Source organism: Anomaloglossus baeobatrachus, unplaced genomic scaffold (assembly GCF_048569485.1).
Source record: "Anomaloglossus baeobatrachus isolate aAnoBae1 unplaced genomic scaffold, aAnoBae1.hap1 Scaffold_328, whole genome shotgun sequence".
Taxonomy (NCBI): domain Eukaryota; kingdom Metazoa; phylum Chordata; class Amphibia; order Anura; family Aromobatidae; genus Anomaloglossus; species Anomaloglossus baeobatrachus.
In genome coordinates, this window is record NW_027442665.1 from 255,513 (window position 1) to 279,303 (window position 23,791).

The following is a 23,791-nucleotide window of genomic DNA, read 5'->3' on the forward strand; positions in this document are numbered from 1 at the left end:
AGCAAAACCTAAAATAAGACAGGGACCGAGAAGCAAAACCTAAAATAAGACGGGAGCCGAGGAGCAAAACCTAAAATAAGACAGGGGCTGAGGAGCAAAACCTAAAATAAGACGGGGGCCGAGGAGCAAAACCTAAAATAAGACAGGGGCTGAGGAGCAAAACCTAAAATAAGACGGGGGCCGAGGAGCAAAACCTAAAATAAGACGGGAGCCGAGGAGCAAACCCTAAAATAAGACCGGGGGCCGAGGAGCAGAATCTAATATAAGACCGGGGGCCGAGGAGCAGAATCTAATATAAGACCGGGGACCGAGGAGCAGAATCTAATATAAGACCGGGGACCGAGGAGCAGAATCTAATATAAGACCAGGGACCGAGGAGCAGAATCTAATATAAGACCGGGGGCCGAGGAGTAGAATCTAATATAAGACCGGGGGCCGAGGAGTAGAATCTAATATAAGACCAGGGACCAAGGAGCAGAATCTAATATAAGACCGGGGGCCGAGAAGCAGAATCTAATATAAGACCGGGGGCCGAGGAGCAGAATCTAATATAAGACCAGGGACCGAGGAGCAGAATCTAATATAAGACCGGGGGCCGAGGAGTAGAATCTAATATAAGACCGGGGGCCGAGGAGTAGAATCTAATATAAGACCAGGGACCAAGGAGCAGAATCTAATATAAGACCGGGGGCCGAGGAGTAGAATCTAATATAAGACCAGGGACCAAGGAGCAGAATCTAATATAAGACCGGGGGCCGAGGAGCAGAATCTAATATAAGACCAGGGGCCGAGGAGCAGAATCTAATATAAGACCGGGAGCCGAGGAGCAGAATCTAATATAAGACCGGGGGGCCGAGGAGCAGAATCTAATATAAGACCGGGGGCCGAGGAGCAGAATCTAATATAAGACCGGGGGCCGAGGAGTAGAATCTAATATAAGACCGGGGGCCGAGGAGCAGAATCTAATATAAGACCGGGGGCCGAGAAGCAGAATCTAATATAAGACCGGGAGCCGAGGAGCAGAATCTAATATAAGACCGGGGGCCGAGGAGTAGAATCTAATATAAGACCAGGGACCAAGGAGCAGAATCTAATATAAGACCGGGGGCCGAGGAGCAGAATCTAATATAAGACCGGGGGCCGAGGAGCAGAATCTAATATAAGACCGGGAGCCGAGGAGCAGAATCTAATATAAGACCGGGGGCTGAGGAGCAGAATCTAATATAAGACCGGGGGCCGAGGAGCAGAATCTAATATAAGACCGGGGGCCGAGGAGCAGAATCTAATATAAGACCGGGGGCCGAGGAGCAGAATCTAATATAAGACCGGGGGCCGAGGAGCAGAATCTAATATAAGACCGGGGGCCGAGGAGCAGAATCTAATATAAGACCGGGGGCCGAGGAGCAGAATCTAATATAAGACCGGGAGCCGAGGAGCAGAATCTAATATAAGACCGGGGGCTGAGGAGCAGAATCTAATATAAGACCGGGAGCCGAGGAGCAGAATCTAATATAAGACCGGGAGCCGAGGAGCAGAATCTAATATAAGACCGGGGGCCGAGGAGCAGAATCTAATATAAGACCGGGAGCCGAGGAGCAGAATCTAATATAAGACCGGGGACCGAGGAGCAGTATCTAATATAAGACCGGGGGCCGAGGAGTAGAATCTAATATAAGACCAGGGACCAAGGAGCAGAATCTAATATAAGACCGGGGGCCGAGGAGTAGAATCTAATATAAGACCAGGGACCAAGGAGCAGAATCTAATATAAGACCGGGGGCTGAGGATCAGAATCTAATATAAGACCGGGGGCCGAGGAGTAGAATCTAATATAAGACCGGGGGCCGAGGAGCAGAATCTAATATAAGACCGGGGGCCGAGGAGTAGAATCTAATATAAGACCGGGGGCTGAGGAGCAGAATCTAATATAAGACCGGGGGCCGAGGAGCAGAATCTAATATAAGACCAGGGACCAAGGAGCAGAATCTAATATAAGACCGGGGGCCGAGGAGCAGAATCTAATATAAGACCGGGGGCCGAGGAGCAGAATCTAATATAAGACCGGGAGCCGAGGAGCAGAATCTAATATAAGACCGGGGGCTGAGGAGCAGAATCTAATATAAGACCGGGGGCCGAGGAGCAGAATCTAATATAAGACCGGGGACCGAGGAGCAGTATCTAATATAAGACCGGGGGCCGAGGAGTAGAATCTAATATAAGACCGGGGGCCGAGGACTGTCACTGGTAATATTGAAATATATGTGGATCTGCATTTCCTCTTGAGGTAGACAGAACATACACAGATCTCATCAGCGGCCTGTGGGGGTCGAGGTGCAGACGGGGCCCGGGACCCTCGGCCTCCAGTTTCTGCAGTTTCGGCCGTGAAGCACTTCATCCATCACTGAGCGCACATTGCTGGCTCCGTCCCTTTGCTGCAGTGACGGCGCCCCCTGCCTGTCAGACTCAGCAATAGCAGCAGATCCTCCACAGACGCAGGAACAAAGAGCGAGTGACAACGTGAGAGACTGGACACATTTATCATATCCACTATATGCAGAAGAGGGAGGATGAAGCTACCACCTCTCTGTTATCAGCCACCATCTATAATCACTTCATTGCTGGATCTCCAATAACCCTAAGACAAGAAGGGAACAACCAGCCCCCGATGTGGACGGGAGCTTAACCCTTCACTGACTGCCTACTCTGGAAAACGCTGTTCTAAAAAAAGCCAAAAGCAAAAACAACAAGTGACCTTGTGAGTGCAAAAATAGAGACCCTATGGGTGGCTTCTGAAGACCGCCCGCATTCCCGGCCTCCGGAGCGGACCCTCGTGTCCAGGGTTGGGGGTGCAGCGCCTCCCTGCCTCGGGGAGCTCCTGTCTTTTCCTCTCCGGACTACCGGCTCGTCACAATTTCCTCCCCATCCATCATCTTCAGCCTCAGACGAGGGCGAGGAGCTCATTGGTGAGGTCATAGCGCTTTCCCTGCCAGTTGAAGCAGATGGGAGTACCGGCATTGGATCCTGCGGCAAATTCAAAGCAAGGACTCAGCTCGAAGGCCAGTGACGATTTCACCAGTCCGATCCCTCCGGCTTTCTCCGGGGCCGGGTGATAGACTCGCCCGTTCTCGGGTAACATGATGAGTTTCTCGGGCTGAAACGTGACGGTGAGCCTGTCCCCTCCCCCGCAGAAGGAGAGGAGACGGGCTCCGGAGCGCTCCTCACTCAGCAGGTGGGTGAAGACGATGGGGGCGGTCGTCACAGCGGATGTAATTCCTCTCCCGGCCACAGGGGGAGATGTAGGGGAAGTCCTCCGCATAGCGGCCGCTCTCGTTCCTCCGAACTTGTTTGAAGAAAAAGACGAGAAATTGTTTATCTGAAAAATAAAATAAACTATTAAAAAGGGCGAAAGCGGAAGATTACAAGGATGAGCCCAAAAATGAGGACTGCGCCCCCCGGACACAACCCGATGTACAACGACAAGGACTGTGACCGGACACAGACCCGATGTACAACGATGAGGACTGTGACCGGACATAGACCCGATGTACAACGACAAGGACTGTGACCGGACACAGACCCGATGTACAACGATGAGGACTGTGACCGGACACAGACCCGATGTACAACGATGAGGACTGTGACCGGACACAGACCCGATATACAACGATGAGGACTGTGACCGGACACAGACCCGATGTACAATGATGAGGACTGTGACCGGACACAGACCCGATGTACAACGATGAGGACTGTGACCGGACACAGACCCGATGTACAACAATGAGGACTGTGACCGGACACAACCCAATGTACAACAATGAGGACTGTGACCGGACACAGACCCGATGTACAACGATGAGGACTGTGACCGGACACAGACCCGATGTACAACAATGAGGACTGTGACCGGACATAGACCCGATGTACAATGATGAGGACTGTGACCGGACACAGACCCGATGTACAACGATGAGGACTGTGACCGGACACAGACCCGATGTACAACGATGAGGACTGTGACCGGACACAGACCCGATGTACAACGATGAGGACTGTGACCGGACATAGACCCGATGTACAACAATGAGGACTGTGACCGGACACAGACCCGATGTACAACGATGAGGACTGTGACCGGACACAGACCCGATGTACAACAATGAAAACTGTGACCGGACACAGACCCGATGTACAACAATGAGGACTGTGACCGGACACAGACCCGATGTACAATGATGAGGACTGTGACCGGACACAGACCCGATGTACAACAATGAAAACTGTGACCGGACACAGACCCGATGTACAACAATGAGGACTGTGACCGGACACAGACCCGATGTACAACGATGAGGACTGTGACCGGACACAGACCCGATGTACAATGATGAGGACTGTGACCGGACACAGACCCGATGTACAACAATGAGGACTGTGACCGGAAACAGACCCGATGTACAACAATGAGGACTGTGACCGGACACAGACCCGATGTACAATGATGAGGACTGTGACCGCACACAGACCCGATGTACAACGATGAGGACTGTGACCGGACACAGACCCGATGTACAACGATGAGGACTGTGACCGGACACAGACCCGATGTACAACGATGAGGACTGTGACCGGACACAGACCCGATGTACAACGATGAGGACTGTGACCGGACACAGACCCGATGTACAACGATGAGGACTGCGACCGGACATAGAACCAATGGACAACGATGAGGACTGTGACCGGACACAGACCCAATATACAACGATGAGGACTGTGACCGGACACAGACCCGATGTACAACGATGAGGACTGTGACTGGACACAGACCCAATATACAACGATGAAGACTGTGACCGGACACAGACCCGATGTACAACGATGAGGACTGTGACCGGACACAGACCCAATGTACAACGATGAGGACTGTGACCGGACATAGAACCAATGGACAACGATGAGGACTGTGACCGGACACAGACCCGATGTACAACGATGAGGACTGTGACCGGACACAGACCCGATGTACAACAATGAGGACTGTGACCGGACACAGACCCGATGTACAACAATGTACAACAACTTGTGCCGGGCCCAACTAGAGGGGCAGCCCTTCTGGAGGCCGGATAGAGGGGCAGCCCTTCTGGAGGCCGGATAGAGGGGCAGCCCTTCTGGAGGCCGGATAGAGGGGCAGCCCTTCTGGAGGCCGGATAGAGGGGCAGCCCTTCTGGACTTAATTTTAAGCAACAGGCCAGATAGAATAACAGACGTACGAGTGGATGGGCACCTAGGGAATAGTGACCACAATATAATACAATTCCACTTGTCCCTCAGTGAGGTGCCTTGGAGGGGGGTTACAAAAACGCTGAATTTCAGGAAAGCAAAGTTTGATCAGCTTAGAGAAGGCCTTCGCCGAATTGATTGGGACAATGTCCTCAAAAATGGGAGCACAGAAAATAAGTGGGAAATGTTTAAATCGGTATTAAACACCCACTGCGAGCGAGCCATACCATACGGAAATAAGAGGGCAAGGAACAGGAGAAAACCAATGTGGCTAAATAAGGATGTAAAAGGGGCAATGAATAATAAGAAAAAGGCATTTAAAAAGCTAAAACAAGAAGGCAGCGAGGAAGCATTAAAAATATATAGAGAAAAAAATAAAATGTGTAAAAAACAAATACATTTACAAAAGTAGAAACTGAGAGACTCATTGCTAAGGAAAGCAAAGCAAATCCCAAACTATTCTTTAATTATATAAACAGAAAAAAGATTAAAATTGATGGTGTTGGCCCTTTAAAGAATAATGAGGGTAAAATCATAGAAAGCGATGTGGGAAAAGCAAATGTTTTAAATACTTTTTTCTCAACTGTGTTCACACAGGAAAAGCATATGCCAGGGGAAATGCAGAGTGATCATGTAAATGCCCCATTAAGTATGACCTGCCTAACCCAGGAAGAAGTGCAGAACCGACTTAGTAACATTAAAATTGACAAATCACCAGGCCCTGATGGCTTCACCCTCGGGTATTAAGGGAGTTAAGTAATGTGATAGACAGGCCTCTATTCCTTATATTTAAAGACTCTATAGAAACTGGGTCTGTTCCACTGGATTGGCGGCTAGCAAATGTGGTACCAATATTCAAAAAAGGGTGCAAAAGGGAACCTGGAAACTATAGGCCGGTAAGCTTAACATCTGTTGTGGGTAAAATGTTTGAAGGGTTTTTAAGGGATACTATTATGGAATGTCTCAATGTTAATAACTGTTTAACTCCATATCAGCATAGATTTATGAAGGATCGTTCCTGCCACACTAACCTGATCAGCTTCTATGAGGATGTAAGCTCTCACATGGACCGAGGAGAAGCATTGGATGTCATTTATCTTGACTTCGGTAAAGCATTTGACACTGTCCCACATAAAAGACTGCTAAGTAAAATGAGGAAGCTTGGGCTCGGGGAAAATGTGTGTAGATGGGTAGGTAGCTGGCTTAGTGGTAGAAAACAAAGAGTGGTTATTAATGGTGCATACTCAGATTGGGCCAGGGTTACTAGTGGGGTGCCACAGGGGTCTGTATTGGACCCTCTACTATTTAATATATTTATTAATGATCTGGTGGATGGTTTACAGAGTAAAATATCAGTATTTGCAGATGATACAAAACTATGTAAGGTAGTTAACACAAAGGAGGACAGTTTGCAACTACAGATGGACTTGAGTAAATTGGAGAATTGGGCTGAAAAATGGCAAATGAGGTTTAACACAGATAAGTGTAAGGTTATGCACATGGGAAGGAGAAACAGATGCTACGATTACTTACTAAATGGGAAACCGCTGGGGAAATCAGACATGGAAAAAGACTTAGGCATCTTAGTCAATAAAAAGCTAAATTGGAGTGCCCAGTGTCAGGCAGCAGCCACCAAAGCAAATAGGGTGATGGGATGCATTAGAAGAGGTCTGGGGGCACGAGATGAAAACATCATTCTCCCTCTGTACAAATCACTCGTCAGACCACACTTGGAGTATTGTGTGCAATTTTGGGCGCCGGTGCTCAAGAAAGACATTACTGAACTTGAAAGGGTTCAGAGGCGGGCTACTAAAATAATAAATGGAGTGGGTGCATTACAATACACGGAAAGGTTATCAAAATTAGGTCTATTTACTCTAGAAAAGAGAAGACTTAGGGGAGACCTAATAAACATGTACAAATATATCAGAGGGCCATATAGAGATCTCTCCCATGATCTGTTTGTACCAAGGACTATGACAAGAACAAGGGGGCATTCTCTTCGATTGGAGGAAAGAAAATTCCTACATCAGCATAGAAGAGGGTTCTTCACGGTAAGAGCAGTGAGGCTCTGGAACTCTCTTCCTGAGGAAGTGGTGATGGCCAACTCACTGAATGAATGTAAGAGAGGAATGGATGCTTTTCTTGTTAGCAAAAGTATAGAAGGTTATAAATAGCATAATCTTACAGGTAGATAGAAGAGCGACCTAGATTATTAGAGGAATGGGGGGGGCTGCAACACCAAGACAGGTTATTACACTTGGGGTTAGTTAGTTAGGAAAAACAAAGGCTTAGGGGGGATCTAATCACAATGTATAAATATATGAGGGGACAGTACAGAGACCTTTCCAAAGATCTCTTTACACCTAGGCCTGCGACTGGAACACGGGGGCATCCGCTACGTCTTGAGGAAAGAAGGTTTAATCATAATCACAGATGAGGATTCTTTACTGTACGAGCAGTGAGACTATGGAACTCTCTGCCGCATGATGTTGTATTGAGGGATTCACAAGTAAAATTTAAGCAGAGCCTGGACGCCTTTCCTGAAAAATATAATATTACCAGTTATGTATATTAGATTTTATGACAGGGTGTTGATCCAGGGAACTAGTCTGATTGCCGGATGTGGACGAAGGAAGGAATTTTTTTCCCCATTGGAGCTTATTTGACACATTGGGTTTTTTTTGCCTTCCTCTGGATCAACATGTTAGGCTACGGGGTGAACTAGATGGACTTAGAGTCTCCCTTCAACCTTAAAAACTATGAAACTATGAAACTAAAAACTATGAAACTATGAGGACTGTGACCGGACACAAACCCAATATACAACGATGAGGACTGTGACCGGACACAGACCCGATGTACAACGATGAGGACTGTGACCGGACATAGACCCGATGTACAACGATGAGGACTATGACCGGACACAGACCCGATGTACAACGATGAGGACTGTGACCGGACACAGACCCGATGTACAACGATGAGGACTGTGACCGGACATAGACCCGATGTACAACGATGAGGACTGTGACCGGACACAGACCCAATATACAACGATGAGGACTGTGACCGGACATAGAACCAATGGACAACGATGAGGACTGTGACCGGACACAGACCCGATGTACAACGATGAGGACTGTGACCGGACACAGACACGATGTACAACGATGAGGACTGTGACTGGACATAGAACCAATGTATAACAATGAGGACTGTGACCGGACACAGACACGATGTACAACGATGAGGAATGTGACCGGACATAGAACCAATGGACAACGATGAGGACTGTGACCGGACATAGAACCAATGTACAACGATGAGGACTGCGCCCCATGGACATAGAACCAATGTACAACGATGAGGACTGTGACCGGACACAGACCCGATGTACAACGATGAGGACTGTGACCAGACACAGACCCGATGTACAACGATGAGGACTGTGACCGGACATAGAACCAATGGACAACGATGAGGACTGTGACCGGACATAGAACCAATGTACAACGATGAGGACTGTGACCAGACCCGATGTACAACGATGAGAACTGTGACCGGACACAGACCCGATATACAACGATGAGGACTGTGACCGGACACAGACCCGATGTACAACGATGAGGACTGTGACTGGACATAGAACCAATGTACAACGATGAGGACTGTGACCGGACACAGACCCGATATACAACGATGAGGACTGTGACCGGACATAGACCCAATGGACAACGATGAGGACTGTGACCGGACACAGACCCGATATACAACGATGAGGACTGTGACCGGACACAGACCCGATGTACAACGATGAGGACTGTGACTGGACATAGAACCAATGTACAACGATGAGGACTGTGACTGGACATAGAACCAATGTACAACGATGAGGACTGTGACCGGACATAGAACCAATGTACAACGATGAGGACTGTGACCAGACCCGATGTACAACGATGAGGACTGTGACCGGACACAGACACGATGTACAACGATGAGGAATGTGACCGGACATAGAACCAATGGACAACGATGAGGACTGTGACCGGACATAGACCCAATGGACAACGATGACGACTGTGACCGGACACAGACCCGATATACAACGATGAGGACTGTGACCGGACACAGACCCGATGTACAACGATGAGGACTGTGACTGGACATAGAACCAATGTACAACGATGAGGACTGCGCCCCATGGACATAGAACCAATGTACAACGATGAGGACTGTGACCGGACACAGACCCGATGTACAACGATGAGGACTGTGACCGGACACAGACCCGATGTACAACGATGAGGACTGTGACCGGACACAGACCCGATGTACAACGATGAGGACTGTGACCGGACATAGACCCGATGTACAACGATGAGGACTGTGACCGGACACAGACCCAATATACAACGATGAGGACTGTGACCGGACATAGAACCAATGGACAACGATGAGGACTGTGACCGGACACAGACCCGATGTACAACGATGAGGACTGTGACCGGACACAGACACGATGTACAACGATGAGGACTGTGACTGGACATAGAACCAATGTACAACGATGAGGACTGTGACCGGACACAGACACGATGTACAACGATGAGGAATGTGACCGGACATAGAACCAATGGACAACGATGAGGACTGTGACCGGACATAGAACCAATGTACAACGATGAGGACTGCGCCCCATGGACATAGAACCAATGTACAACGATGAGGACTGTGACCGGACACAGACCCGATGTACAACGATGAGGACTGTGACCAGACACAGACCCGATGTACAACGATGAGGACTGTGACCGGACATAGAACCAATGGACAACGATGAGGACTGTGACCGGACATAGAACCAATGTACAACGATGAGGACTGTGACCAGACCCGATGTACAACGATGAGAACTGTGACCGGACACAGACCCGATATACAACGATGAGGACTGTGACCGGACACAGACCCGATGTACAACGATGAGGACTGTGACTGGACATAGAACCAATGTACAACGATGAGGACTGTGACCGGACACAGACCCGATATACAACGATGAGGACTGTGACCGGACATAGACCCAATGGACAACGATGAGGACTGTGACCGGACACAGACCCGATATACAACGATGAGGACTGTGACCGGACACAGACCCGATGTACAACGATGAGGACTGTGACTGGACATAGAACCAATGTACAACGATGAGGACTGCGCCCCATGGACATAGAACCAATGTACAACGATGAGGACTGTGACCGGACACAGACCCGATGTACAACGATGAGGACTGTGACCGGACACAGACCCGATGTACAACGATGAGGACTGTGACCGGACATAGAACCAATGGACAACGATGAGGACTGTGACCGGACACAGACCCGATATACAACGATGAGGACTGTGACCGGACATAGACCCAATGGACAACGATGACGACTGTGACCGGACACAGACCCGATATACAACGATGAGGACTGTGACCGGACATAGAACCAATGTACAACGATGAGGACTGTGACTGGACACAGACCCGATGTACAACGATGACGACTGTGACCGGACACAGACCCGATGTACAACGATGAGGACTGTGACTGGACATAGAACCAATGTACAACGATGAGGACTGTGACCGGACACAGACCCGATGTACAACGATGAGGACTGTGACCGGACATAGAACCAATGGACAACGATGAGGACTGTGACCGGACATAGAACCAATGGACAACGATGAGGAATGTGACCGGACATAGAACCAATGTACAACGATGAGGACTGTGACCAGACCCGATGTACAACGATGAGAACTGTGACCGGACACAGACCCGATATACAACGATGAGGACTGTGACCGGACATAGACCCAATGGACAACGATGACGACTGTGACCGGACACAGACCCGATATACAACGATGAGGACTGTGACCGGACACAGACCCGATGTACAACGATGAGGACTGTGACTGGACATAGAACCAATGTACAACGATGAGGACTGCGCCCCATGGACATAGAACCAATGTACAACGATGAGGACTGTGACCGGACACAGACCCGATATACAACGATGAGGACTGTGACCGGACATAGACCCGATGTACAACGATGAGGACTGTGACCGGACACAGACCCGATGTACAACGATGAGGACTGTGACCGGACATAGAACCAATGGACAACGATGAGGAATGTGACCGGACATAGAACCAATGTACAACGATGAGGACTGTGACCGGACACAGACCCGATATACAACGATGAGGACTGTGACCGGACATAGACCCAATGGACAACGATGACGACTGTGACCGGACACAGACCCGATATACAACGATGAGGACTGTGACCGGACACAGACCCGATGTACAACGATGAGGACTGTGACTGGACATAGAACCAATGTACAACGATGAGGACTGCGCCCCATGGACATAGAACCAATGTACAACGATGAGGACTGTGACCGGACACAGACCCGATGTACAACGATGAGGACTGTGACCGGACATAGACCCGATGTACAACGATGAGGACTGTGACCGGACACAGACCCGATGTACAACGATGAGGACTGTGACCGGACATAGACCCAATGGACAACGATGAGGACTGTGACCGGACATAGACCCGATGTACAACGATGAGGACTGTGACCAGACACAGACCCGATGTACAACGATGAGGACTGTGACCGGACATAGACCCAATGGACAACGATGACGACTGTGACCGGACACAGACCCGATATACAACGATGAGGACTGTGACTGGACATAGAACCAATGTACAACGATGAGGACTGCGCCCCATGGACATAGACCCGATGTACAACGATGACGACTGTGACCGGACACAGACCCGATGTACAACGATGAGGACTGTGACTGGACATAGAACCAATGTACAACGATGAGGACTGTGACCGGACACAGACCCGATGTACAACGATGAGGACTGTGACCGGACATAGAACCAATTGACAACGATGAGGACTGTGACCGGACACAGACCCGATGTACAACGATGAAGACTGTGACCGGACACAGACCCGATGTACAACGATGAAGACAGTGACCGGACACAGACCCGATGTATAACTAGCCACAGGTGATTTTATCCTCTATTGCAGGCTCCTACTCACCCATACACAGGAGGTTTTACACCCAGAGAGGCTTCAGTTCAGTGAAGGGTCCCAATTATGAGATATGCCGTGACGCGGTGACTGGGCAGATATAAAAATGGCCGGCTTTGTGCTAAGTATTTCATTTTTGTTAGATTTCCTTTAGTGATGCGTTTCTATATTCTTACTTTCACGGTTTTCCTGCTTTAGCGTGTCAGAGTGCAACGGTCTCTTTTTTGTAACTGTAGGCTATCTACCGGCGTCTGTGATTGGTAGCGGTCAGACAGCGCCTACAGCCTGTGTGACAGCCTATCTGATGCTTCCAGTCTGCGGGCGTACAGTAAAAATAAATAATAAATAAAACCAGCGTGCGGTTCCCCCCAATTTTGATAATCAGACAAGATAAAGCCTGACAGCTGGGGGCTGGTATTCTCAGGCTGGGGAGACCCATGGTTATTGGGAGCTCCCCTGCCTAAAATATCAGCCTGCAGCCGCCCAGGATTGTCGCATCCATTAGATGTGACAACCCCAGCACTTTACCCACCTCTTCCCGATTGCCCTGGCGTGGTGGCAATTGGGGTAATAAGGGGTTAATTTTAACAAAAGAAAAAAATTCCTAAAAAGTGCAATTTTTATTAGATATATTAGTAAAAAACACTAGGTGGATGTATAGAAAAACACTCCAATATTCGAGAGGCCCAAAGACGGTGAGAGGAGCAAGGATATAGGTAAACCTGAAGGGCCCTACCGATGCTCCTAACGTCTCACCCTGCCTTGCCGCGGCACCCTAATAAAGCGCAAATGACGCCCCCGCTCACCGATGAAGACCCTAATGAGTCCCTAACCAGGAACCTATCAACAAAATTATCCACAAATGAAAAGTCTGAGCAAATAAGGTTAGATAACCAAGATCAAAAGTGATCACAACAGATCCACGAACAACATACCACGCTGAATCCTAATAGATCCAGCATGAAGAAACCCAAACCGCTAGGGTTACTGGTGTGCACCACAATGCCCAGCAGTAATGAAATAGGGAACCCACAAATAGAAGGCTGCAATACAAGAGCGATAGATCAGACAATAGAGAAAAGCCATAAAAAGCTTCCCTTATTGAGGTCATCATCCAAAAAACAGCCGCAACGCGTTTCTCCTGCGCTTCAAGTTCACCAGGAGGCCTGGCCGGGGTGTAGAGGTCCCTGGATGAGGTATAGGTGTCCCTGGCCGGGGAGTAGATGTCTCTGGCCGGGGTGAAGAGGTCCCTGGCCGGGGTGTAGATGTCCCTGGCCGGGGTGTAGATGTCCCTGGCCGGGGTATAAAGGTCCCTGGCCGGGGTATAAAGGTCCCTGGCCGGGGTGTAGAGGTCCCTGGCCGGGGTGTAGATGTCCCTGGCCGGGGTGTAGATGTCCCTGGCCGGGGTATAAAGGTCCCTGGCCGGGGTATAAAGGTCCCTGGCCGGGGTGTAGAGGTCCCTGGCCGGGGAGTAGATGTCCCTGGATGGGGTAGAGAGGTCCCTGGATGGGGTAGAGAGGTCCCTGGATGGGGTAGAGAGGTCCCTGGCAGGGGTGTAGATGTCTCTGGCCGGGGTGAAGAGGTCCCTGGCCAGGGTGTAGAGGTCCCTGGCCGGGGTGTAGATGTCCCTGGCTGGGGTATAAAGGTCCCTGGCCGGGGTGTAGAGGTCCCTGGCCAGGGTGTAGATGTCCCTGGCCGGGGTGTAGATGTCCCTGGCCGGGGTGTAGATGTCCCTGGCCGGGGTGTAGATGTCCCTGGATGGGGTAGAGAGGTCCCTGGATGGGGTAGAGAGGTCCCTGGATGGGGTAGAGAGGTCCCTGGATGGGGTAGAGAGGTCCCTGGCAGGGGTGTAGATGTCTCTGGCCGGGGTGAAGAGGTCCCTGGCCAGGGTGTAGAGGTCCCTGGCCGGGGTGTAGATGTCCCTGGCTGGGGTATAAAGGTCCCTGGCCGGGGTGTAGAGGTCCCTGGCCAGGGTGTAGATGTCCCTGGCCGGGGTGTAGATGTCCCTGGCCGGGGTGTAGATGTCCCTGGCCGGGGTGTAGATGTCCCTGGCCGGGGTATAGATGTTCCTGGCCGGGGTGTAGATGTCCCTGGCTGGGGTATAGATGTTCCTGGCCGGGGTGTAGATGTCCCTGGCCGGGGTGTAGATGTCCCTGGTCGGGGTGTAGATGTCCCTGGCCGGGGTGTAGATGTCCCTGGCCGGGGTATAGATGTTCCTGGCCGGGGTGTAGATGTCCCTGGCCGGGGTGTAGATGTCCCTGGTCGGGGTGTAGATGTCCCTGGCCGGGGTGTAGATGTCCCTGGCCGGGGTGTAGATGTCCCTGGCCGGGGTGTAGATGTCCCTGGCCGGGGTATAGATGTTCCTGGCCGGGGTGTAGATGTCCCTGGCTGGGGTATAGATGTTCCTGGCCGGGGTGTAGATGTCCCTGGCCGGGGTGTAGATGTCCCTGGTCGGGGTGTAGATGTCCCTGGCCGGGGTGTAGATGTCCCTGGCCGGGGTATAGATGTTCCTGGCCGGGGTGTAGATGTCCCTGGCCGGGGTGTAGATGTCCCTGGATGGCGGTCTATATACCTGTATATTCACTGCCTCATGTACTCTAGAGGACGGGGCACACCGCTATAACACGGCCGCAGTCTATTGACTGTAGATGAAGGACTGATGGACTCTTCTGTCTGATCTATGGCTCGGCACCACAAACAGTATATACTGTATATATATATGTGTACTGTACCTTTAAAAGCTGTGATGAAATTCTTCACTTTGGCGTCATCCAGGAAGAGCTGGAAAATAAAGAGCAGGGATCACCCTGCAGCCAATCACACGACAGCACCAATCACAGAGCTCCCATGTTACACCGGGCCCCTGTGCTTCTGTCTTATTCCAGGGCCCCGAGCTCCTCTGTGTATGACACTGGATCATAAACCTGACCGCAGAGCCCCCGGACCATCATACAACTCACACTGTGGCCCCCACATCTCTCCAGGGGCCCCTATGCTCCTGTGTATAACACTGTGGCCCCTTTGTTCCTGTGTTACACACTGTGGCCCCCGCACCCCTCTGTGGGCCCTTTGTTCCTGTGTATCACACTGTGGCCCCCCGCACCCCTCTGTGGCCCTTATGCTCCTGTGTATCACTCTGTCGCCCCCGCACCCCTCTGTGGCCCCTATGCTTCTGTGTATCACTCTGTGGCCCCCGCACCCCTCTGTGGCCCCTATGTTCCTGTGTATCACTCTGTGGCCCCCGCACCCCTCTGTGGCCCCCGCACCCGTCTGTGGCCCCTATACTCCTGTGTATCACACTGTGGCCCCCGCACCCCTCTGTGGCCCCTATGCTCCTGTGTATCACACTGTGGCCCCTATGCTCCTGTGTATCACTCTGTGGCCCCCGCACCCCTCTGTGGCCCCTATGTTCCTGTGTATCACTCTGTGGCCCCCGCACCCCTCTGTGGCCCCCGCACCCCTCTGTGGCCCCTATACTCCTGTGTATCACACTGTGGCCCCCGCACCCCTCTGTGGCCCCTATGTTCCTGTGTATCACACTGCAGCCCCCGCACCCCTCTGTGGCCCCTATTTTCCTGTGTATCACACTGTGGCCCCCAAACCCCTCTGTGGCCCCTATGCTCCTGTGTATCACACTGTGGCCCCTATGCTCCTGTGTATCCCTCTGTAGCCCCCGCACCCCTCTGTGGCCCCTATGCTCCTGTGTATCCCTCTGTAGCCCCCGCACCCCTCTGTGGCCCCCGCACCCCTCTGTGGCCCCTATGCTCCTGTGTATCACACTGTGGCCCCCGCACCCCTCTGTGGCCCCTATGCTCCTGTGTATCACACTGTGGCCCCCGCACCCCTCTGTGGCCCCTATGTTCCTGTGTATCCCTCTGTGGCCCCCGCACCCCTCTGTGGCCCCTATGTTCCTGTGTATCCCTCTGTGGCCCCCGCACCCCTCTGTGGCCCCCCACACCCCTCTGTAGCCCCCGCACCCCTCTGTGGCCCCTATGCTCCTGTGTATCCCTCTGTAGCCCCCGCACCCCTCTGTGGCCCCCGCACCCCTCTGTGGCCCCTATGCTTCTGTGTATCACACTGTGGCCCCCGCACCCCTCTGTGGCCCCTATGTTCCTGTGTATCCCTCTGTGGCCCCCGCACCCCTCTGTGGCCCCTATGCTCCTGTGTACCACACTGTGGCCCCCGCACCCCTCTGTGGCCCCTATGTTCCTGTGTATCACACTGTGGCCCCTATGTTCCTGTGTATCCCTCTGTAGCCCCCGCACCCCTCCTGGGGCCCCTATGCTCCTGTGTATCCCTCTATAAAAACAAAAAAGTGAGCCGGAGTATGAGATGGTATACATGGTACTTGTGAGACCATGTTCACACTGGCCATGAGACAAAGAGAAACCAAGGAAAAAATTGTGAAAAAATACCCTGCTGTAACTAAATAAAAGCATAGTGCATATAAACATAGGGTACTTAGTAAACACTGTTTTTGATCAAAAAAAGCATAAAGCTATCCCACCAACGCCAAGGTGTACCCAGTTGGGATAGTCCCTACACTCTCTAATATTAAAACCTTACCATGGGTCTTAAATAGGCCTCACTGTGGCTAAGGGCTGAGAGCGACCGGGTCCCAACAGGACACACACAGTTTTTTTTCACAATTTTTTCCTTGGTTTCTCTTTGTCTCATGGCCAGTGTGAACATGGTCTCACAAGTACCATGTATACCATCTGTAGTTTTTTTGTATTCAGTACAAACAGGGAGTGGCCCCCTTCTCAGCGAGCTGGACATTTCATTCTGTGAATCCCCCTGACTGTGTGTGTCCTGTTGGGACCCGGTCGCTCTCAGCCCTTAGGCTATGTGCGCACTAGAAATGTGAAGTTTCTCAAGAAAATTTCTTGAGAAACTTCTGCCAGTGAAAGATTTCCGGACCTGCGGAAAAAATCCGCACCAAATCCGCATGCGTTTTTGCCGCGGATTTGCCGCGGATTTGCCGCGAATTTGCCGCGGATTTACCGCGGATTTACCGCAGGTTTGTCCCTGCAATAAATAATAAAGATAATCGATAGACAGATAATGGATAGAGGGAAAGATGGATAGATGAATAGATAGATAGATAGAGGGATAGATAGATGAATAGATAGATAGATAGAGGGATAGATAGATAGATAGATAGATAGATAGATAGAGGGATAGATAGATAGAGGGATAGATGGATATATAGATAGATAGATAGATAGATAGATAGATAGATAGATAGATAGATAGATAGATAGATAGATAGATAGATAGATAGATAGATAGAGGGATAGATAGATGAATAGATAGATAGATAGATAGAGGGATAGATAGATAGATGAATAGATAGATAGAGGGATAGATAGATAGATAGATAGATAGATAGATAGATAGATAGATAGATAGAGGGATAGATGGATAGATAGAGGGATAGATGGATAGATAGAGGGATAGATAGATAGATAGATAGATAGAGGGATAGATAGATAGATAGATAGATAGATAGATAGATAGAGGGATAGATAGATAGATAGAGGGATAGATAGATAGAGGGATAGATAGATAGATAGATAGATAGATAGATAGAGGGATAGATGGATAGATGAATAGATAGATAGAGGGATAGATAGATAGATAGATAGATAGATAGAGGGATAGATAGATAGAGGGATAGATAGATAGATAGAGGGATAGATAGAGGGATAGATAGATAGAGGGATAGATAGATAGATAGAGGGATAGATAGATAGATAGATAGATAGATAGATAGAGGGATAGATGGATAGATAGATAGATAGATAGAGGGATAGATAGATGAATAGATAGATAGATAGAGGGATAGATAGATAGATAGATGAATAGATAGATAGAGGGATAGATAGATAGATAGATAGATAGATAGATAGAGGGATAGATGGATAGATAGATAGATAGATAGATAGATAGATAGAGGGATAGATAGATAGATAGATAGATAGATAGAGGGATAGATAGATAGAGGGATAGATAGATAGATAGAGGGATAGATAGAGGGATAGATAGATAGAGGGATAGATAGATAGATAGATAGATAGATAGATAGATAGATAGATAGAGGGATAGATAGAGGGATAGATAGATAGATAGATAGATAGATAGAGGGATAGATAGATAGAGGGATAGATAGATAGATAGATAGATAGAGGGATAGATAGAGGGATAGATAGAGGGATAGATAGATAGATAGATAGATAGAGGGATAGATAGATAGATAGATAGATAGATAGATAGAGGGATAGATGGATAGATAGAGGGATAGATAGATAGATAGATAGATAGATACAGGGATAGATAGATAGAGGGATAGATAGATAGATAGATAGAGGGATAGATAGATAGATAGATAGATAGATAGATAGATAGATAGAGGGATAGATAGAGGGATAGATAGATAGATAGATAGATAGATAGATAGATAGAGGGATAGATAGATAGATAGATAGATAGATAGATAGATGGATAGATAGAGGGATAGATAGATAGATAGATAGATAGATAGATACAGGGATAGATAGATAGAGGGATAGATAGATAGATAGATAGAGGGATAGATAGATAGATAGATAGAGGGATAGATAGATAGATAGATAGAGGGATAGATAGATAGATAGATAGATAGATAGAGGGATAGATAGATAGATAGATAGATAGATAGAGGGATAGATAGATAGATAGATAGATAGATAGATAGATGAGAAAAACCTATATAATGTTCCACCTCCCTGCATTTTCTAAGCTGGCACCCTTTAGTGACTTTCATGTGGCACTTAGGCTGCTTTCACACCTCCGCTTTCTGGAATGCGGCACAATCCGGCACTTTGCATGAAAATCGCAACCGTTTTTTTTTTGCTGCCGGTTGCGATTTTCCTGCATAGACTTTAATTAGTGCCGCATTGTGCCGCATGGCCTTGCGTTCCGTCCGTTTTTTGCCGCATGCGGCAGATGTAGCCGATGCGGCGGCCGGATGGAACGTTGCCTGGCACGTTTTTTCGTGCGGCAAAAAAAAACCGCATCGCGCCGCATTCGGCCGATGCGGCACATTTTTCAATACATGCCTATGGCAGCCGGATGCGGCGCAATGCGGCAATAACCGCATCCGGCCGCCGCATGCGGTTTTTGCCACTGCGCATGCTCAGTAGCATGCCACAAGCGGCAAAAACCGGACTGGCCGCAAAGGAAAAACCTATGCAAAGGATGCGGTGTTTTCACCGCATCCGTTGCATAGCTTGCACAGCCGGATTGAGCCGCAGAGCTCAAGCCGGATGTGTGAAAGTAGCCTAAAGGGTGCTTAGCCTTGTATTTAGCCATAAAATAAATAAATAATTAAAAAAAAATGACGTGAGGTCCCCCCATTTTTTGTAGCCAGCTAGGGTAAAGCAGACGGCTGCAGCCTGCAGACCACCGCTGGCAGCTTCACCTTGGCTGATAATCCAAAACAGTGGGCACCCCACGCTGTTATTTTAAATTATATAAATAATTTAAAACAAAAAACGTGGGGTCCCCCCCATATTGGATCACCAGCCAAGGTAAAGCGGACAGCTGGGGTCTGATATTCTCAGACTAGGGAGGTCCACTGTTATTGGACACTCCCCAGCCTAAAAATAGCAGGCCGCAGCCGCCCCAGAAGTGGCGCATCCATTAGACGTGCCAATCCTGGCGCTTTGCCCCAGCTCATCCCGCGCCCTGGTGCGTTGGCAAACGGGGTAATATATGGGGTTGATGCCAGATGTGTAATGTCACCTGGCATCAAGCCCTGGGGTTGGTGAGGTCAGGCGTCTATCAGATACCCGACATCACCAACCCAGTCAGTAATAATTAAAAAATAGACAACAAAAAAAGTTTTATTTGAAAAAACACTCCCCAAAACATTCCCTCTTTAACCAATTTATTGAAAAGAGCACAATCAATTCCACGTCCGGCGTAATCCAATAAGGGGGGGGGGGCACGGCGATCCATACCATAGTCGCTGTCCCAGTCAATGAAAAACAGAATGTTCCCCATTGGCTGGGAGAGCAATGCAGTGACCTGAGCTAACATCAATAGGTCAGCTCAGGTCACTGCAGGGGATGACCAGCGCTGCCATCAGGAGCATAGATGAGATCATTACCTTCTGTGATCATCTCCTGTACTGCTGACGTCAGCGCTGTCACTGACTTATCGCGAGAGCCCGTGACGTCACCGCTAGTGACAGTCTCGGGCCGCTCGCGAGACAGGCATAGACAGCAGTGACCGCGCTGACGTCAGGAGGCAGGAGATCGTCACAGCAGGTAATGATCTCACCTCCTGACAGCAGCGATCGTCATCCCCGCGGCTCCCAGCACTGCAGGATGTCCGTGTCTGCCTGCGCTGCAGCGTGACAAGCTGCTGACACTGCGGGCAGACACTGACATGCTGCAGTGCAGGCAGCCGCGAGGCCGGAGCAGGACACACACTGCACAGACACCTGGAGGTCGCACGGAAGTGCTTCTGTGCGGCGTCCAGGGAGTGCGACGTGTGTTTCCTCTGCTCCTCTTCCTGGCATAATGACATCGCTTCCTGCAAAACCGCAGGCAGCGATGGGCATTACTGCAGGTAAATCGCGGCTATTCCGGGGGTATACCGCACATCATTGCTACCTGCGGAATACCCCCGGAATACCCCCGGTACCTGCGGAAATTAATGGACATGCACATTTTCTCAAGAAAGTTTCTCGAGAAAATTTTCTCAAGAAATTTTCTTGAGAAAAATCCGCACAGTGCGCACAGCTATTTTTTTTTCTCATTGAATTTCATGGGAAATGTCTGCACAAAGATTGCAAACATTTCTCAAGAAATTTCCGGGGCAAATCCGCGGGTAAATCCGCGGGAAAAACGGTCTAGTGCGCACATAGCCTTAGCCACAGTGAGGCCTATTTAAGACCCATGGTAAGGTTTTAATATTAGAGAGTGTAGGGACTATCCCAACTGGGTACACCTTGGCGTTGGTGGGATAGCTTTATGCTTTTTTTGATCAAAAACAGTGTTTACTAAGTACCCTATGTTTATATGCACTATGCTTTTATTTAGTTACAGCGGGGTATTTTTTCACAATTTTTTCCTTGGTTTCTCCTGTGTATCCCTCTGTAGCCCCCGCACCCCTCTGTGGCCCCTATGCTCCTGTGTATCACACTGTGGCCCCCGCACCCCTCTGTGGCCCCTATGTTCCTGTGTATCCCTCTGTGGCCCCCGCACCCCTCTGTGGCCCCCCGCACCCCTCTGTAGCCCCCGCACCCCTCTGTAGCCCCCGCACCCCTCTGTGGCCCCTATGCTCCTGTGTATCCCTTTGTAGCCCCCGCACCCCTCTGTGGCCCCCGCACCCCTCTGTGGCCCCTATGCTCCTGTGTATCACACTGTGGCCCCCGCACCCCTCTGTGGCCCCTATGTTCCTGTGTATCACTCTGTGGCCCCCGCACCCCTCTGTGGCCCCTATGCACCTGTGTATCACTCTGTGGCCCCCGCACCCCTCTGTGGCCCCTATGCTCCTGTGTATCCCTCTGTAGCCCCCGCACCCCTCTGTGGCCCCCGCACCCTTCTGTGGCCCCTATGCTCCTGTGTATCACACTGTGGCCCCCGCACCCCTCTGTGGCCCCTATGTTCCTGTGTATCACTCTGTGGCCCCCGCACCCCTCTGTGGCCCCTATGTTCCTGTGTACCCCTCTGTGGCCCCCGCACCCCTCTGTGGCCCCCCGCACCCCTCTGTGGCCCCCCGCACCCCTCCGTGGCCCCGATGCACCTGTGTATCCCTCTGTGGCCCCCGCACCCCTCTGTGGCCCCCGCACCCCTCTGTGGCCCCCGCACCCCTCTGTGGCCCCCGCACCCCCCTGTGGCCCCCGCACCCCTCTGTGGCCCCCGCACCCCTCTGTGGCCCCCGCACCCCCCTGTGGCCCCCGCACCCCTCTGTGGCCCCCGCACCCCTCTGTGGCCCCCCGCACCCCTCTGTGGCCCCCGCACCCCTCTGTGGCCCCCGCACCCCTCTGTGGCCCCCCGCACCCCTCTGTGGCCCCCGCACCCCCCTGTGGCCCCCGCACCCCTCTGTGGCCCCCGCACCCCTCTGTGGCCCCCGCACCCCTCTGTGGCCCCCCGCACCCCCCTGTGGCCCCCGCACCCCTCTGTGGCCCCCGCACCCCTCTGTGGCCCCCGCACCCCTCTGTGGCCCCCGCACCCCTCTGTGGCCCCCCGCACCCCCCTGTGGCCCCCGCACCCCTCTGTGGCCCCCGCACCCCTCTGTGGCCCCCGCACCCCTCTGTGGCCCCCGCACCCCTCTGTGGCCCCCGCACCCCTCTGTGGCCCCCCGCACCCCTCTGTGGCCCCCGCACCCCTCCGTGGCCCCGATGCACCTGTGTATCCCTCTGTGGCCCCCCGCACCCCCCTGTGGCCCCCCGCACCCCTCTGTGGCCCCCGCACCCCTCTGTGGCCCCCGCACCCCTCTGTGGCCCCCGCACCCCTCTGTGGCCCCCGCACCCCTCTGTGGCCCCCGCACCCCTCTGTGGCCCCCGGCTCTGACCTGTCCCTGGTGGTCGATGTAGTAGAAGTACTCCCTGCTCCGGGGATCCGGGCTTTGGCCCTGCACATAATGAAGCCTCCTGCGGGGGCCCCCGAGCCCCGGGGACAGCCGGCTGTGCAGAGGCCGCAGGACCGGGAGGCCGCGGAGCAGAGCCCGGCAGGACATGGCTAGGACAGGCCGGGGATTCACCCGCACTGACAGGCCGCAGTCACTATGGAAACAGGTGCTGTTATCTCTGGGCACCGTAAGAAACAGGAGACATGGAGAACAGTTCCGGGGACGAGAAAGTAGCGGACACGAGAGGACGCGGCGGAGGCGATGTACGGGGGGGCGCAGGGATCATCTGCTGCCGCCTCGTGGCCACTGCGGGGGTCACAGTCACGTGTGCACTGCTCGGATCCGCGGGAGGAGGGTTAACCCCTGAGTGACCGGTCTGTGTTTCATTTCGGTTTTTTTTTCCTCAGGCCACATCGCGGCTCGTCACTGGCCACATCGCGGCTCGTCACTGGCCACATCGCGGCTCGTCACTGGCCACATCGCGGCTCGTCACTGGCCACATCGCGGCTCGTCACTGGCCACATCGCGGCTCGTCACTGGCCACATCGCGGCTGGTCACTGGCCACATCGCGGCTCGTCACTGGCCACATCGCGGCTCGTCACTGGCCACATCGCGGCTCGTCACTGGCCACATCGCGGCTGGTCACTGGCCACATCGCGGCTCGTCACTGGCCACATCGCGGCTCGTCACTGGCCACATCGCGGCTCGTCACTGGCCACATCGCGGCTC

At 51.5% G+C, this 23,791-nt stretch overlaps 1 protein-coding gene across 1 annotated transcript; it reads right to left on the bottom strand.

Moving 5' to 3' along the window:
- Positions 1–2,547: 2,547 nt before the first annotated feature.
- CUNH8orf82 (chromosome unknown C8orf82 homolog) lies at positions 2,548–23,334 on the bottom strand. The gene is given in 4 exon segments (XM_075332436.1): positions 2,548–3,247; positions 3,249–3,373; positions 15,171–15,219; positions 23,005–23,334. Coding segments are annotated over 4 exon segments (648 nt in total). The 5' UTR covers positions 23,170–23,334; the 3' UTR covers positions 2,548–2,938.
- Between the last annotated feature and the right edge of the window lie 457 nt (positions 23,335–23,791).